The sequence below is a fragment of the Lampetra planeri genome, chromosome 11 (genome assembly GCF_965212315.1).
Source record: "Lampetra planeri chromosome 11, kcLamPlan1.2.h2, whole genome shotgun sequence".
Lineage (NCBI taxonomy): Eukaryota > Metazoa > Chordata > Hyperoartia > Petromyzontiformes > Petromyzontidae > Lampetra > Lampetra planeri.
In genome coordinates this window covers 319,559-336,220 of record NC_136117.1, presented here as the reverse complement: position 1 = coordinate 336,220, position 16,662 = coordinate 319,559, and the positions used below count along the sequence as shown (strand labels likewise).

General features: G+C 43.3%; 1 protein-coding gene across 1 annotated transcript; it reads left to right on the top strand.

The window, feature by feature from the left end:
• The first annotated feature begins 2,886 nt into the window (after positions 1 to 2,886).
• MGST3 (microsomal glutathione S-transferase 3) lies at positions 2,887 to 14,605 on the top strand. Its single transcript, XM_078599016.1, has 6 exons — positions 2,887 to 3,020; positions 4,998 to 5,114; positions 7,394 to 7,467; positions 11,183 to 11,240; positions 12,660 to 12,732; positions 13,365 to 14,605. Exons 1-6 carry the CDS (start codon positions 2,958 to 2,960, stop codon positions 13,472 to 13,474), a joined length of 495 nt encoding a protein of 164 aa, XP_078455142.1. The 5' UTR covers positions 2,887 to 2,957; the 3' UTR covers positions 13,475 to 14,605.
• Positions 14,606 to 16,662: the final 2,057 nt, after the last annotated feature.

The window sequence follows — 16,662 nt, the reverse complement described above, 5'->3', positions numbered from 1 at the left end:
GCGGTGGGCTCACACGACATTGTTTTCTCTGAGACCAAGGTACTCTGCAAACCTTGGGGCTACCATCAAAGATTTGTTCATGAAGCCATACAGATATTTTAACACAGACATAACTTCAACCGAGAAGATGGGTACAAATTGAGCAATCATTGGAAGGACGTTATTAACCAGGTAAAGCCTTAACTGGTTGTTGATGTTTCCATCCTACCTGCCATTGTCAGCAGTTAATTCCGACACTCTTGAGTCGCATTACCAAGTTAAATGTCTTTACATTATCGGGCGAAATGTCTCACAAACAAGGCCAACGTTGCCTCTTTCTATAACTGTGATGTTGTTGTGTGTGTTTCTCTCTCTGTGTGTTTGTTTCTTTGTGTGTGTGTCTCACTCTGTGTGTGTGTCTTTCTCTGTGTCTCTATATATATGTGTCTGTGTGTGCCTCTCTCTCTGTGTCTCTGTGTGTGTGTGTCTCTGTCTGTGTGTGTCTCTATATATGTGTCTCTCTCTCTGTGTGTTGTGTGTGTGTGTCTCTCTCTGTGTGTGTGGGTGCGCCTCTCGGTGTGTGTCTCTCTCTCCTCCCCTCGATGTGGTGTTGTCCCTCGTTTGTTTCCCTCGTTTTCTAACGAGCTGGATGTCTCACTAGCACAGCCACCGTTGCGTTGGTTCGTTTACATTTGTAGTGACTGTACTTGTCACGGTGTGGTGCCGGGATTTGCGAAGTCACGGCTGGTAATGTTGTCATTGCGGGCAGCCCGGGTTGCGGGCTGCAGTACCAACACTAGCGGTGGTTGGGTGAGCGGTGCCGGCTCCAGTGAGGGAGCGAGAGCGAGCGTCAGCCAGCCAGGGTTACTCTGGGGCATGATACTCTGGCTGACCTGTTGTCACGTGACCGGACGATACTGGAGGGGGGCCACCCGTGGACAGGGGCCGAGGGGTGGTCACATGGTCCCGGAGAGCTCTCGGGAACATTCGAGAAGGAGCCCGAGGAGCCTGGAAGGTGGGCGGGGCTAAGGGCGGAGCCAGCCCCAGCCCGGGAACATATAACGAGAGCTCCGTGAGGAGCTCATAGGTTCTTTAAGTGTTGGTGTTCGAAGATCCATGTCGGGGAGAAGAAGCCTCTAGCCATGCAGTCCGGGACCCAGCTTGTGGTCCGGACCGGGATAGCGAACCGTGTCTAGTTCTGCCGTAGCGTGGTTAGATGGGCATTCGAGACCCGAGCGTAGGTTGTTTTATGTTCGTGCTGTATGTGAATAAATAGTGTTGCTCCCAAGATAATGTCTGCGACTCAGTTGGACTCACTACACATTGACATGCTAATCTCTCACAATACAATGGCCACCTCCTCATCTCTTCCATCATCGTGGAGGTGCATCAACCACAACCCCCCCTTCCTCTCTCATCTCGGTTCCCATCTTTGGATTTCCCACTCGCTTAGGCACAATCTCTAGCCCCCTCCCTCTTGCCCGATGCGGCACCCCCCCCTCCCCCCCTCTCGGCTCTATATATAAGGACTTGTTTCTTGTTTCAGCAGCCAAACAGGCTGCTCTCCCACCTGAAAACGATTGCTTGTGTGGTGATCGAAATGTCGTGATCTATTATTTTTTCTACCTACGTGACCTTACCGAAAGAAACAAAGAGTATGGATTCCTGAGTCACAAAAGCGTCATATCAAAATTGATGTTATCTCCCTCGCCTGGTATGCAGGAGTTTTTTTCTGGGTCCTCCAGTTTTTCCCTCCACATTGAGAATCAACGTGCGTTTAGATTAGTTGGCTGCTATACATGTCCACGTGATAAACCACTGTGTTGAGCTATCCTTTGTGGCTTGGTCGCTTTTGAAAACGAGCTATATAGCTCAGTTGGCCTTACCTGATGAATACAAATTTTAGTTGTACCTATAGTTCTTCCTCAGTGGACGCATTCTCTTTTTCTGTCGATATCTCATCCATGATGCTGATGATGCCTCAGACACGTGTCTTAGCTGTTAATGATTAATTTGTGTTAGCTGTTCCATCGCATATTGTGTACACTGAAGCCCTCACTGCAATGAACATGTGCAGCATTTTTACTGCTATTGACCAAAATCCGTTCAAATAGTTCCACCATGACCATTTTTTTAACTAATGTAAAGGTCGTGTAAGGACACATTCAAGTAAGCTAAGAGTCACGTAAGGGCATGAACGATAGCTGGGACAGCCAGGCGGGAGACTACATTCGATTGGCTGAGGACTTGGGAGATATTTGGCAGGATAATAAAGGGAGAGCGAGAGGTGGAGAAAGAGACAAAGGGACAGTGTTGATGTAAAGGAGGTTTAGAGGAACGAGGAGGAGGATATATGAAGGGGAGTGTGACGTGTGCTCGGGGCTTGGCTGGGAAGAGCTTCCTACGAGTGTGTGTGAGTTGTGTTGCTGGAACAATAAGGTCCGCTTTCCACGACGACTCATGTGGACTCCCTTTCACTAGCAACTGCAATTGTGCAATGCTATACTGCTATAGGCTCGTATACTCACGAGTAGTTAATCACTGGCCCAGATAAAATAGAAGTACAATTATAATTGACCCACCACTACTGATCAGTCCCTACTGGAAATCTGTAAAAAAGAGCTTCATAGGGCGTCGGATTACTCTATAATAAATTACGATTCTGATTCTAATAGCAGTGGAATTTTTCATACATTCAACTGCTGCGACAGGAGAAGGAATCGAACTTGCGTTCTTTAAAGTGCAAGTCAAGTGGTGTGCGCTCACCACTAAGAAGGGAAATGTTGTAGCGTTTCGCTGCTCTAAACGTGCTGGGGAGAGTCGAAATCTGGTACTGATGGTGACGCTGGGCTCTGAACCCGGGGAGGAGGGTGGAAGGGGGGGGAAAGAGAGGAGGGGGTTAATGCGGGCAGGGAAGGAGGGGGAGAAGGGCTTTTGTGACGCCCCCACCTCGGGGGCGTCATAAGAGCCCCGCCCCCATGCTGGGGGTCACCTTGGGAGGCTTCCAGCGTTTGGCAGCAGCAGCATCAGTGGTGGACACGGTAGGACAAGCGCGGCGCCCGCGTTTGAGCGAGCGAGTCACCCTCACCTCACCCCCCATCTCTCTAGTATAGGGAGCGGTGGCGCAGTGATTAGCACTACGAGCCTGACCACCCGAGGTCGATTACCGCTCAAGTCAAAAACATGAGTGGCGAATATCAGAACCGGACCTGGGCCTTCGCCGGGTCAGCGTTGGAATGCGCGCATGGCGCTGTGCACAGCGGCAGCGGCGAAACAATGGCGACTGACCGACCGCTCGTTTCGGCCCTCATAGATGCTCCGCCAACAGCACTTGCCCCGACAGCAGCCTGTGTGGGGTACACGGAGAGTATGTGTCTCAGTATATTATGTGTATACTCTAGTCCCTCAAAAACACTTAGATATGCTGACTTGAGTGACACGTTTTTCGATATATTGGAAGTGACTCTTTACGATTGAAACATTTTGAGTGCTCTTCGTGAGACAGTGGCTGCTCACAGCTGCATACTGTGGGGTTTAAAGCCGAGAGTTTATTGTTCACGAGTCAGTGAGTCAATACACGACACACAGCAGCAATCATCACCCCCTGTTGCCAGCAGACGACTTCCCGCCTCACGGGCCAGGTGCTGAGTCACCCTCGTGCGGCACAGGGACAGCTGCCACTTTGGGGTGCCGTCTCAAATATGTTGAGATGAAATATAAGTCTAATTGAACTAAAACTTAACTTTTTTTACCAAGGTCAAGGCCCACTGAGCTACGTAGATATTTTTCAGAAGCGACCTGGCCACAAATGATAGCTCAACGAAGTGGCTTATCGTTACGTGGAAATGTATAGCAGTCAAATAATCTAAACGTATGTTGTTGATTCCGGAGAAAAATTCACACGACCACGGGGAGAGAGACACAAATTCCAAATATACGGGTGTCAGGGTCGAAGTCGAACCCACGACCTCCCTGTATACCAGGCAAGGTAGTTAACATCTAGCCATCGTGACGCTTGTCGCGTGTGAAACGCTCTGGAGACAGGAAGGAGTACGGCTCTAACGGACACCACTCATTCTATATAATGGGACTTGTTTCTGGTCCCAGGATCAAAAGTCAATGCATAGATTATGGGAGCAAGTGTGTTTGCATGTTTTTGCCACCAGTTCGTGTGGTTAATGCAGACTTTATTCCTTGCAAAAGCTATCTATTTGGTGTTTGAACATTTTAACAAAACTGTTGCCAGATAGGGTAAAAACCTATTTTTTTTCATACCACGCATTCTCATAAGGGGGCGCTACGGTGGCGAGGTGTTAACTACCTCGCATGGTATACAGGTGCTCGTGGGTTCCATCCCGACCCTGACGCCTTCTGTATATTTAGCGTCTGCGTTCTCTTTCTCTACCTCCCTGTGGTGGCCTGAAATTTTATCCGGTTCCTCCACATTTAGAAGCATGCGTTTATGTATTGTTTAGCTGCTATAAGTTCCCACATAAGCTCACTTCGTTTAGCTATTATTTGTGGCCACGTCGCTTCTGAAAAATAGATAATAGCTCAATGGGCTTCATATGTTCAAATAAAAACTGTTGAGTTTAATGGTAATACCCTGGCTAATGTAGGTCGTATCCCAAAACCTCCAAATGAAGTGTAATAATACTATGAATACAACAACTGTACGGTTGTTTTTACAAAATGTGCTGTCAATATGAAGATAGTCCATTCAGTTCAATGAAACTTCATATACGATGCCTTATGGTAAAGAAACTATGTTGAAACAATCCAAGATTAAGGTGCAGCTATTATGTTACATAAAACAAATATAAACACCTCCATAAAAATATCTAAACGAGTTTAATTTACACAAGAAAATAACAATCTAAACAATGTTTCACAAAATGTTTGAAGTATATTTGTATATAGTGTGTGGAGCTGGGTTTTTGTTGTTACTGGTGGTGGTTATGAATGGCCGTATGAAAATGCTTCAAATGTATGCACTAATCATAAGACTCTTTCTCCAGATGGTTGTGCTGTCAAAGGAGTATGGCTGTGTGGTGTTGACAGGTGTTGCCAGCACTTTGCTGGTGACTTACCTGGGCATACGGGTTGGCATGGCTCGTAGGAAGTATAAAGTGCTGGTGAGTTTGCATGTTTTTTTCGTGTGTGATGATGTTCTACCCCAGAAGAACAACACTACATATTCATGATACATCATAGGGTTATTGTTTAAACAGCTCAAAACGCCTTGCATCACATCTAATTTCAAACAATCCGAAGGAGACCCCTAGGGACAATTGTCCCTATGTGGCACAAGGGGACTCGGCTTTGGCCACAAGGTGACTTCGCCTGCTGTGCGGTTTATATGGTCTTGTGTACTAATCGGTGCATTCGTTATTAAAGTTCCACTGGCAGCGGATACCAGCTCCTGACTTTTGAAACTGGCTTCTCAGATACCGTTTTACAGGCCTAGTTCGTCGGGCAGTTTGCTAACAGCTTTGTTACGCAGTTATTTGTTGAAGTGATGTAAATATGTGAGAAATAAGGGTTTGATGACCTGGAAGTTCTGGGTGCTGTCCTCGCGTGCACAAACACTCATTACTGGAGTCGGCCAAACATCCAAATAAAGCAACACAAAGCTTCGAGCAAATGTTGGTACTGGTTCTGGCTGCCCTCCACTATGCCTGTGGTTTCTGTGCGAAAATTTCACTCTATTTTACAGTGTTTTGAGATGCAATTTGTATGACTAACGCTTTATAAAATGAATACTTTATTCTTCTTGGGAGGGGTTTGATGGTTCCCTGTAGATTTAATGCCGAGTAAAAAGTGGAGTCTGAATTTTGACTTCGAAGTGACTTCAGAAGCCATCGCTCTGGTTTAAATGCGTATCTCTACATTGGAAATGTTTAGTTTGTTATCTGCACAGTGGAGAGTTATTTCCTACATTCGCTATTGTACATAGTAGAGCCATTGACCACCAATAATAAGAAATTATGCTGGTGACATGACCCAGCTTGTTGCAGATTTTTCAGTTTGATTCCAGCAGGAAACACTGGTAAATATTGTGAAGATGTGCATTAACCATGCAATAAGTGCCGTCTGCTACACAGCGGACGTTTAAAAAGATCCCGTAACATCATTGGAAACAAGGAGGTCATTATGTGCCGCCAACATGGTCCAAATTTGCCAAAGTTGAAAAAAAATACTCAATTGAGAAAATACATAGCAACGTCACCTCCTATTGGGAAACCACTGCCGACTGTGAAGCAGATCGACCTTCATTATTCGAACAGCACGAATACCAAATGTACTCGTGCTGTTTTGATTGGATAAATATGCAATGTGCTATTTAAGCGACATTTAGTTTGGCTAAGCGTGCAACTTCACAAGCATTAGTTATGTGCCCCAGTTCCAATGCAAAGCATGCACATTTATTAAATGAGCAAAAGCAAATATATTTCATTCCCAAATGTGCATCATCATTCGCTTCGACTCGCTTTGTACTCTAAGTTATAGCGCTGAGGGCAGAAGTGTTAACTCTTGAGCCTCACAGCAAGAATAACTTTGTTCGATTCCTGACTTGGGTACATTTCTCCGTGGAATTTGTATGTTCCCCTATTCTACATGAGTTTTCTCAGGGCTTTTCAGTTTACTGCCATAGTAAAAAAACATACAGTGTCACTGGTTTTGGCCAAACATCCCGAAGCTGAAATGACCTGCAAATTACTCAATTGGGATTACAAACAGCAGCAACATCACCCCCAAACGAGAAAACTTGGCAGGACCCTCCTGAAAAAGAGTCTTGAGGCTCAGTGAGGCTTTTCTGGTTAAACAAGCATGAATAAAATCGAAAAAAAATCAACGGTGTTGACCACAAAACTGCCGATGGAAAATATTGACCTTGTGAGTCTGTGTGTCAATATTTTTTTCTTAAATGTCATGGTTTAAAAAAAAAGTATTTTGGGTCCAGTATACAACAATGTGTATTTTTTAAGCATCTGTTATGGAATATATTACAATACACTTAAACAATGGGGGAATTACAGTACTAGACCCTGTGGAGCGCCCTCTAGTGGAGGCCCCTCTGCCAGCAATGGCGTGAGCAAGCAATTGCAGGGCTGAACCTTTTACCTTTTTATGACCGTTTGAGACGTCTTGGAATAAAAACTATATTTCCACATTAGGGAAAGATGGGTGGACTTTGACAGTAGAGAGGGTGAATTTAATCCACATAATAGAAGCAGATATGAAGACACAGGGCTCGGGGGGCCTGTGCTTAACGATTCTCTTAAAGAAACTTCCTCGGATATTTGTACAGAAAAAGAAGAGGTAGTCGTAGAGTATATGGCACCTCTTTATTAAGCTGATGCACATGCGTCCAGCAACTAACTGCATTGTCATACTGTGTGTTTTCTTACAGTACCCAGAAATGTACAGCAATGATCCGGAACATGGCCATATATTCAACTGCATTCAGCGTGCCCACCAAAATACGTGAGTAACTTTTATTTTGGAGATTGCTCCTGTAAACAAATCTGTAGTTAATTTCTCAAGTAAGTTTTCTTAGCCAATATCCTGATTCATAATTGATTTTGGGTTATGCCATGTAATAATCTCATTGTTAAGAAGTAACCATCTATCATAACATTTGAAATAAATAGCGGTGGAAAGCCATAACCTGCAGAAGTAGATTTCTGTGGTAGAATATTTTTGGTGGCAGAAGACATTGTAGAAGAGTCCACCATCTAAAAGGAGGAGGTGCCATCTTATGGGTGGAAGAACCATCTGGGGCTGGAGAATGGAGGTGTGTTTCAAGATGAGGCTGGGAGTATCCTGCACCCAGTCTCACAATATAATTCTTGAGAACAACCTGGAAAGTTGTCAGGAAAACCCAGGAGACCTGCCTGGAAACACTAATAACTGTGGAGCAGTGGGGTGAACATTTTGAAATTGCCCTTGTTGACTTTAACTTGTACAGACTGTAAGGCCTCATTCCAAGGCACTTTACAAACAAATATAAAATTGTACATAATATGATAGTGTTTGAGAAAAAGACTTAGGTTATTAAAATGGTGTAGTTATGGTGACAGGATAACAAGTGGCAGTGGTTAAGGAGGGGTTGGGGTAGTGATAGGGGTTTGGGTAGTGATCGGGGTAGTGATAGGAGTAGGCCTGGTTGTAGCTGCGCGACAGGGGCAGGAAGTAGCAGTAGTAGGATGTGCTAGAGAGAATATGGGTTTTGAGAGAGGCAATGGAAGCAGGTTAGTGAAGATGATTTTTTTATTTGCTGCAGTAGGAGTTTGTTCCAACTTACACATTTCAAAGGCTATAGCCACAAAACCAGGCTCTCATATATGGCCCACATAAATGAGAATAAAAGAATAATACATTTTAACAGTTCATACATTATTTAAATCTCATTGGTTGCTGTGAGGTCTTGACACCTATTTAAAAAGGCAGGTCAGTTAACACACTTAATCTGACTTCCTGAATCTTGTTCTGATAAGATTTGATGCAGTTTCAGACCAAACATCACTTATCTAATTGATACATTTGATTCAGAGAATTGTGCTTAAACTTACCAGGAAGTGGAAACAATAGGCATTTTTTATTTTATTATGTTTTATTTCTATTATTTTATTATTTCCCTTCTACGTGACTTCACCAAAAGAACCAATAAGAATAATAGGTATGTAAAAAGATTGTATAAGTGATCGTTTTATTTGTTTGGCTGTGCTGGATATTTGAGAATTTTACAGTACAAATTTGTCCAGATCATTTGGTGGCCTAACCCAAAAATCACATATGATTCAAGTGTTAACACATTTCTTGAATTGAGCAAGGTTATAAGGGCTTGGGAAAAGAGACCGTGGGATTACTAAGTGAAGCGGTGTGAGGAAGAAGCAGAAAGAAAAATATGGTGACCTGCAATGTGGTGGTTGAGTGGGTAAGTGTGTGAATAAGTGGATGAATGTGTGAATGATTGAGTGAGTGGATGTGAGTGAATATGTATGTATGTTTAAATTGTTTCGCACTGTATGTAGCCAACCATGCTAATCGGAGTTGCAGGGGAAGAACATTAAACTAAACACAAAAAGCAGCGCTACAGAAATGAGTTTTCAATTTAGATTTAAAAGTGCATAGTTCAAGTGGTATCCCAATATTGTAAGGAAGAGTGTTCCAGATGGCCGTAGGAGTGCATCTGAAAGCACGCGATGCCGTAACCGTCTTTGTTAAATGGTTAGCCAAAAGGTTCTGCGAGAATGACTTGAGTGTGCGTGATGGTTTATGCTCCTTGACAAGATTAGCAAGGTATTGTGGTTCATTTGAGGCTCATTTGTGGCAAGCACTTTGTGTGTAATGAGCGTGACCTTGCAATGTATTCGTTCAGCAACTGAAAGCCAGTGCAGCTCGGCAAGCACCGGACGGACATGGTCGGATCTTTGCTGTACCCGTCATGACACGTGCCAAAGAAATTTGTGCACCTTCTTGGTTCTTTCGGTAAAGTCACGAAAGCTTAAAATCGAAATTTTGTGCACGCTATAGCTTGATAATATTTTTTCCAGACATCCCATAGAGAAGTGAGTTGCAGTAATACTATGCTACATGCCACCATATTGGTTATGTTACGACTCAACAGTGGCCGAATGTGTTGTAGAGCCGTGATAAGACAATTGCAGGACCTGAATGTGGTCGAGTATGGTGCCGAAGCTCTTCCCACAAATGATTTCGCCTGAGCCCAAGTGCCAACCAGCAGAACCTCAGATTTTCCTGGATTAAGCAGCATTCCCTTTTGTGCAAACCACATAAGCACTGCTGCCGTGAAATCTTCGAGGTTACCGAGGCTCTCTATATCTAACTTTCACTTCACTATGGTGTACAATTGTGTATCATTAGCATATTTATGGAATTTGATGTCATGCGATAAGATTACTTCGGCAATTGGAGAGCAGTATGTTGAAAATACGAAGGGCTTGAGAATGGACCCCTGTGGTACGCCAACTAGGCATGGTATAGGTGATGACTTCGTCACCCAGCTTGACGAACTGTGATCGAACTGTGATCGGCCATATCTGATACCTTGACCTTAGCCACCCGATGAGTATCTCATGGTCGATAGTGTCGAAGGCGGCTGAGAGATCGAGACCAACCAATGCTGTGGCAAACCAGTCATCTGTGATCTTGTAGAGATCATCAGTGATCATTATTAAAGCCATCTCAGTGCTGTAAAACTTTTGGTACGCCAATTTGAACAGGTTGAATCTCCTCGTCGCAACGACATGGAGAAGTAACTGCTTCAGACAAAGCTTTGTGGGGTCACTATGGCTCAAGCCAGCTTTTTTCAGGAGCGGTGTTACCTGCGCCATTTTGAACCAGTCTGGAAAACAGCCCTCGCTGAACTAAAGATTTCCCAAGTGGACAATCAGCAGCGCAAGCACACCCGAGCATGATTTGAGAATCGACGCATGGATGTAGTCGAGTGCCGATGTCTTATTTGGCAGCTGTGTGATGAACATCGACACCTCTGCCACTGACATTGGTGCCAAGGTCTCGAGTTTTGCATTGGTTCCAGATTTCTCAAACTCAGATGGCAGACTGAGAGAATGCGTTGCCTTCGAGTTAGAAACTGCCATCTTTACCATCACTATTTTATTGGAAAAGAACATGGTAAGTTCTTTGCACAGACTGAGTTTATTAGTTAATGGGTAGTTGGAAAACGGCAGACACTTCACGACGCGCCCCAAAGCTATGGCGTCATGAGCCAGATCTGCAGGTGGCTCTGTAAGCGAGGAGGACAGTCTCCAAACCAGTTTTCTTCCAGAGACACTGCAGCATCCTCCGGATCTGCTTCTCTGCGATCGCCTCCGGTGACAGCCAGTTACCGCGCGCTTTCCCTGTTCTCTTTTTGATTGTTCAGATGGGGAGAAGTTCATCAAGAACAGCAGTCATGACATTTTCTAATGGATCTTTTAGTGGATGAGGTGTTCGGTGAGTGTGAATAAGTGAGTTGGTGAGTGGGTGGATGAGTAAGTGCATGAGTGTATTTTTGTAACCTGAATTGCAGTAGTAAAACACAGTAGAGTCTGGCAAACCGAGTCTTCCATACTGCACTGTTGACGACTCATTTTACTAGTAAGATCACGAATAACAATATATCACATTGCGTATCCCCTGTTAAAACATTGCATCGCGTTGTTGTGTTGTGCAGGCTGGAGGGCTACCCGGTCTTCCTATTCCTCCTCATGACAGGCGGCCTGCAGCATCCAGTACGTGTTCACCACTGCTCTGCCTTGCCTGCATCACTGTGTCTGTTGCTGGATTGACCATTCAATGATGATCATTCGTACATTTTTGGTATTGGCGCTATCATTCGTATTGCATACGGTTCTCATCGTTACAGGCACAGTCTGCAGTAGTTTCACTGTGGGGGACGATGTTGCAATGTGTAATACCAATTGAGTCATTTGCAGTGTAAATGTATCAATTTGAACCGTGACGCTGGCACATGGGTTCTTTAATGTCCACTGTGAGAGAAGCAGATGGTGCGTAATATTTTACAGTTAATACACCCACAGCATTATCAATGGTTACTTATGATGATAATGTCATCGTAGACGGTGTGCACTTCATGAAAACTCCTCTTTAAACACATTGCTATGTTGAATTTATTTTTAAATACATTTTTTCAAAAAGCAGTCCACTCTGCTCTTGTTCACCTGCTCATGTTCTGTTCTGTTTTTTTTTTATCCCCAAATGTATTTAATTTTGTTCGGCAAACTCGTATATGACTCATAATAATAAATACATGCACATCCTGGTTTAAAACTAGAAACTATTAGTTCACAGTGAAGTAAAATGATACCTCCAATTACTTGCGAGGCAGAAACGGAAACGTGGATTAAAGAGCATTCGCAGGTTAGTGTCATCTAAACTACTGTATTGTCAGCAGAGCAGGAGACAAGGTTTATCAGGAGCACCTTCTTTATTAACGCCTTAACAGGTTCACAGGTTTGCCCTCGCACTCTCCCTAGTCGTCTAGCCTAGCCTAAACACAACCCTGACCATGTAACACTGATGGTACCGATTGAGACAGCCAACAACTATTCGGCCGCGCAATATCTAGTTAAGACGGCAGTGACGAAGGCGGCGAAGGCGACAGCGACGAGACGAGTCCACTTACAGAACCGGCAGCCATGAAGCTCCCACTCTCAGCTGCCTTCATGCTCCCCAGTGTGGCCTGGCTCCGCTCTGACTGCACCTCCCTTCTCGAACCCACTAGCAGGTTCCAGGGGCTTCCAGATGAGGTCTTCCATGATCCTTGCCCCAGTTCCTCCGCCCTGCCAACACATCCGTGTATCACCGTCGTGCATACTGTTCGTCCACCGCAGTTGCAAGTGGGCTTGGGCAGGACGCGTCATGGCTAGAATGGGTGATGGGACAATCGTCAAGATTAATAACAGTGGCAGCCAAGGAATTTAAAGCGTCGAAGAGGATATCCACCTCGGAGAAAGAGGGATGAAATCAACTCGTGTGCAGGGGCTGGGTAGATTGTTGCATTCGCAGGATCATGAGAGGTGGCACTAACTTGATGATGTCTTCATCCAGCAGTGGATTGACCATGCCTGATAATGGTGAAATGTATGTGATGTAATATTTAATTTTACATTTTTATTTCCATTCTCTAGCGGATCTCCAGCGCTCTGGGTGGTGTGTGGATCCTTGGCCGGTTCGTTTTTGCTCATGGCTACTCCACAGGTGGTAAGAGTATTTTCATCACTGACCAAGTGATACAAAACAAAGTCAGCCTGGTAGACCAAGACCTTGAAACGGGTCAAGGAATCAACGAGTGAAATGACCAGAACAGCAATCATTATAGCGATAGAAGTGGATGAGTGATTGGTTAAGTGAGTGGGTGAGATTGGATAAGTGTGTTCAGTCAGTGAGTAGGTGGGTAAGTGGGTGAGTGCGTTTGTTGTTGCCATATGCAGTATAATGAGTCAACACTGGAAGAGACAAAACAGTGTTGTCCTCAACATGGGAGGAGGAATCAATGAGTGAAGTTCATGGGAAGAGTAACCACAGCGAGTGAGTGGGTGGGTGGGTGAGTGAAAGTGAGTGAGTGAGTGAAAGTGGGTGACTGGGCAAGTGAGTTGTGACCTGCTGTGTGGTGGTTGAACAGAGTATGGATGAAAGAGAAATGTCAATCTAGTAGGGTCTACCAGACTCGATTGTTTAGGAATCAAATTTGTCCTGAACTTGGGTGTAGTATAAGAACTACCATGATATGTAAATTTTGCTGTAAATGGAATTGTAATAATTGTATTGGCTTGAACATTCAATTATCTGAATGTACACTTGTTAAGTGAAACGCTCATCTTCTCCTCTCACAGACCCGAGGAAGCGAATGCGCGGGATGTTCGGTAACTTGGGGCTGCTTGGCCTGCTTGGAACTTCGGTCTGCTTCGCGGTGCACCAGTTGGGCTGGGCACCGATCCGCTAACTTAGGAACACCATGTCAGCATAAAACACTCCAACACTAATTATACCGCCAAGTAATAATTAAAGGTATCATGGAGAATAAAATGTAAAATAAATAAGCAACAAGATACCTCATATCTATCCCTCCATATGAAAAATACAAGTATTTTTTACACATCCCTTCAGCCACAGCGTTCTGGGAGTGCATACTATTAGTAGCATTGTTTAAACACAAGCAAACTGTTTTAGTTTTTACATTCAACGTCCCATTAGCAGCCAGGCTTGCTTGATCCAATGCTGGTGAACTGCCAGATGCCATATGCAAGGATCCTCTCGGTATGGGTCATAATTCATTGCAAAAATATATAATAGACAATACAGATTTAACACGTAGGCTTTCACGACCAACCCAAAATCTTCTATTATGGAAGACAATACAGAAAAATAATTAGCATCTAAACGGCCACGTGACTGATGCATTGTGTATGAGAGAGAGCTCTGAAGGTGTATTGTCTGCTTATTTACATTGGATCACTGGTGTGGGAAAGATAACTTGTAAAACAGCCAGGCTACGGAAGTATGTTTGGCCGTTGGTACACTTCGTTTTATATTCATCGTTGATTTTGTGGGTTAAGCCACCACATAATGATCTGATAAAATATATGTAAAGACCCTCCGCCACCCAATATGGCCAAAAATGTTTAATTGTCATTGGCACGGGCATTTAACTCGTCAATTGTTATTGTAGAGCTCAGAACAATTCTCACTGGTGATCTGTAACAAAATTATCATAATTAGCCATTTCAAATAACTGCAGTATGTCTTGACTATCACCAAAAAATAAATTCTACTTTTCTGACCTGACCATAGCTGAAGTATAAAACCAATTGCCATTTCCTATGAACTCAATGTGTTTGTGGTTTATGTCTTTTGAATACGCATTTGTACTGCGTGAGTTTGTGTTTCCTTTGCTTTATAGAAATAGGGTGGCTCGTTGCTATTGTCACACCGAGTATGGTAATCACTTTGGGAGAGGACTTTATGTGGCCAGTATTTGATTCCTTGTGCTGCTCTTAAATGGGTTTGTGATTGTATTTACCTCTAACAGAAATGTCAGCCAATTTTTGGGATGAAATAAAAAATAGTTTGCATATACTGCAGTTAACTTTTTTATTCAAACACTTTCACGTTATAAGATATGCATATAGCAACAAATATCAGTTCTCAAAGTTAAAATTGCTATGTTGTAACACTGGTTCCCTTTATAGTGCTAAACTCTTTCCTGCATCATCAGCCATGATCAGTCCACTGCTGGATGAAGGCCTCCCCAAGCTGCAGCCACAACTCACAATTGTGCGATGCAACAATACACCCAGCACCTGCACACGAGACGATTTTTTATTGCTCCATCTGTGGTGGTCGTACTTTTGGGGACGTCGCCATTAGTCTCAAGCACTGGCCTTGTTCCTTTTTAGCGACGTGTTCTGCCATTCTCGTTTTTTTAAGTCGGTATGATGACCAACTTGCACATATCCTCTTATTCATGTTTTCTTCCAAAGAAGCATGGAGAGATGCACACTTGGAATTACACTGGGAGACAGGAATGTGAGTAAATGTATTAGAAACATACATTGATGTTGGAAGGTGGTGGATCCAATGGAGTGGCAGCCAAATGAAGGAATGTGCCCGAGAGGGCATCCACCACAAAGATGGAGTGATTAAATTAGCACGGGTGCAGGAGCTCGACAGTCTGTTGCATCATGAGGGTTAGACAGATCGTGACAGCTTGCATAATAAAGTGTTGTTTATAAATGTGTCGTTAAACCCACCACCTTCCGACAGCCAATTAGTAAGATTTGTCACGTAAACAAAACGTGCCAATTAGTTGTTACAGCACACCTGTGTGTTGGAGAGTAAACCAACAATTTACAATTCGAGTACGACGTTTTGCTGGTGATTAAAACCAGTCTCATCAGGAAATAGCCAGATTTGTGAAGAAGTCTTCACAAATCTGGCTATAAAGTAAAGGTGATGTCATCACTGTGAGACTATCACAAGACCAGAGGAGGGTTAATGTCATATAAATTGCAATGGATCATGTTAATTTGAGAATTTGCAGTACCTATTATTGGTTGGGTTAGTCACAGTTAATCGACATACAGTGGAATGATTTTGTGTTTAGTTTTCTGTACATACATTATGTTGCTCTGAGAATATTCAGTACCTATTATTGGCTGCTCACAGTTAATCAACATACAGTGGAATGTTTTTATGTTTAGTTATCCAGCCCCGCTCTGATTAGTACGGTTCGCCACTCACAGTGCGAAAAAAGTTCAAAATACATACATTAATTCACAGTTAATCAACATAACTTGTATAGACATGCAGTTAAACAGTGTATTACTTGATAATATGCTTACAAGCAGTAATAAGCCTGTAGCTATCAGAAATGTTAAAAGTATATTTATTTCAATATATTCTCTAGTCTTGGCCAATAGCAATTAGTTTTACACGAAACATTAAAATCAATTGAATGTCCTTGTTGGCACGCATATTCTACAACTGCCCACAGTTGTGTTTGTGAGTATTTAATATTTATATGGTATTCTTTTAGTCTTATACTGATCATTTGTCCCATCTGACTAACATAGCATTGGCCACAGGAGAAATTAATCCAGTACACACCTGTTGATATCTTCGGTAATTCATCTTTATTACCTGATATTAGTTTTAGTATTTTATGTACCATGCCAAATCTCACTCGGATGGTTTGTTTCTCCAAAAATCTCGCTAGTTTATCAGCTTCTGCAATGTATGGTGTTTTAATTGTTTTAATAATTTGATCAATTTCAACATTTATTATATTTGATTTAGTTTTGACATGTAGTGTCCTGTTGATATGTGCATTATAGTAACTGTTTAATGGCAGCGCCTTAACATATTTAATCTCACTCCTCAGACTTTCACCATCTGACATTTTTTTTGCCTAATGTATGAGCATATTGAGAGAGGATTTATGTGTGTGGTGATGATGTGACTGCATTTCGGTCACGCCCAAGCAGACTATCCAGAAATAGTTTTATCCACTGGATGGACGGGTTTTACGAGTTGGGATGATTTAGAAATTCATTCAGTGTAACTTTATCGTGTGACCAGACAATTCATGTGTCGTCCACACACAAACATCAACTAGAGGGTTTTGCTTCAGAG

Excerpts from the sequence above, each read along its gene's own strand:
- MGST3 (XM_078599016.1), top strand. The coding sequence starts at position 2,958 with ATGCTGGGGGTCACCTTGGGAGGCTTCCAGCGTTTGGCAGCAGCAGCA. Across the intron at positions 3,021-4,997 it reads CAGCATCAGTGGTGGACACG|ATGGTTGTGCTGTCAAAGGA; the intron begins GTAGGACAAGCG and ends CTCTTTCTCCAG. Across the intron at positions 12,733-13,364 it reads TCATGGCTACTCCACAGGTG|ACCCGAGGAAGCGAATGCGC; the intron begins GTAAGAGTATTT and ends CTCCTCTCACAG.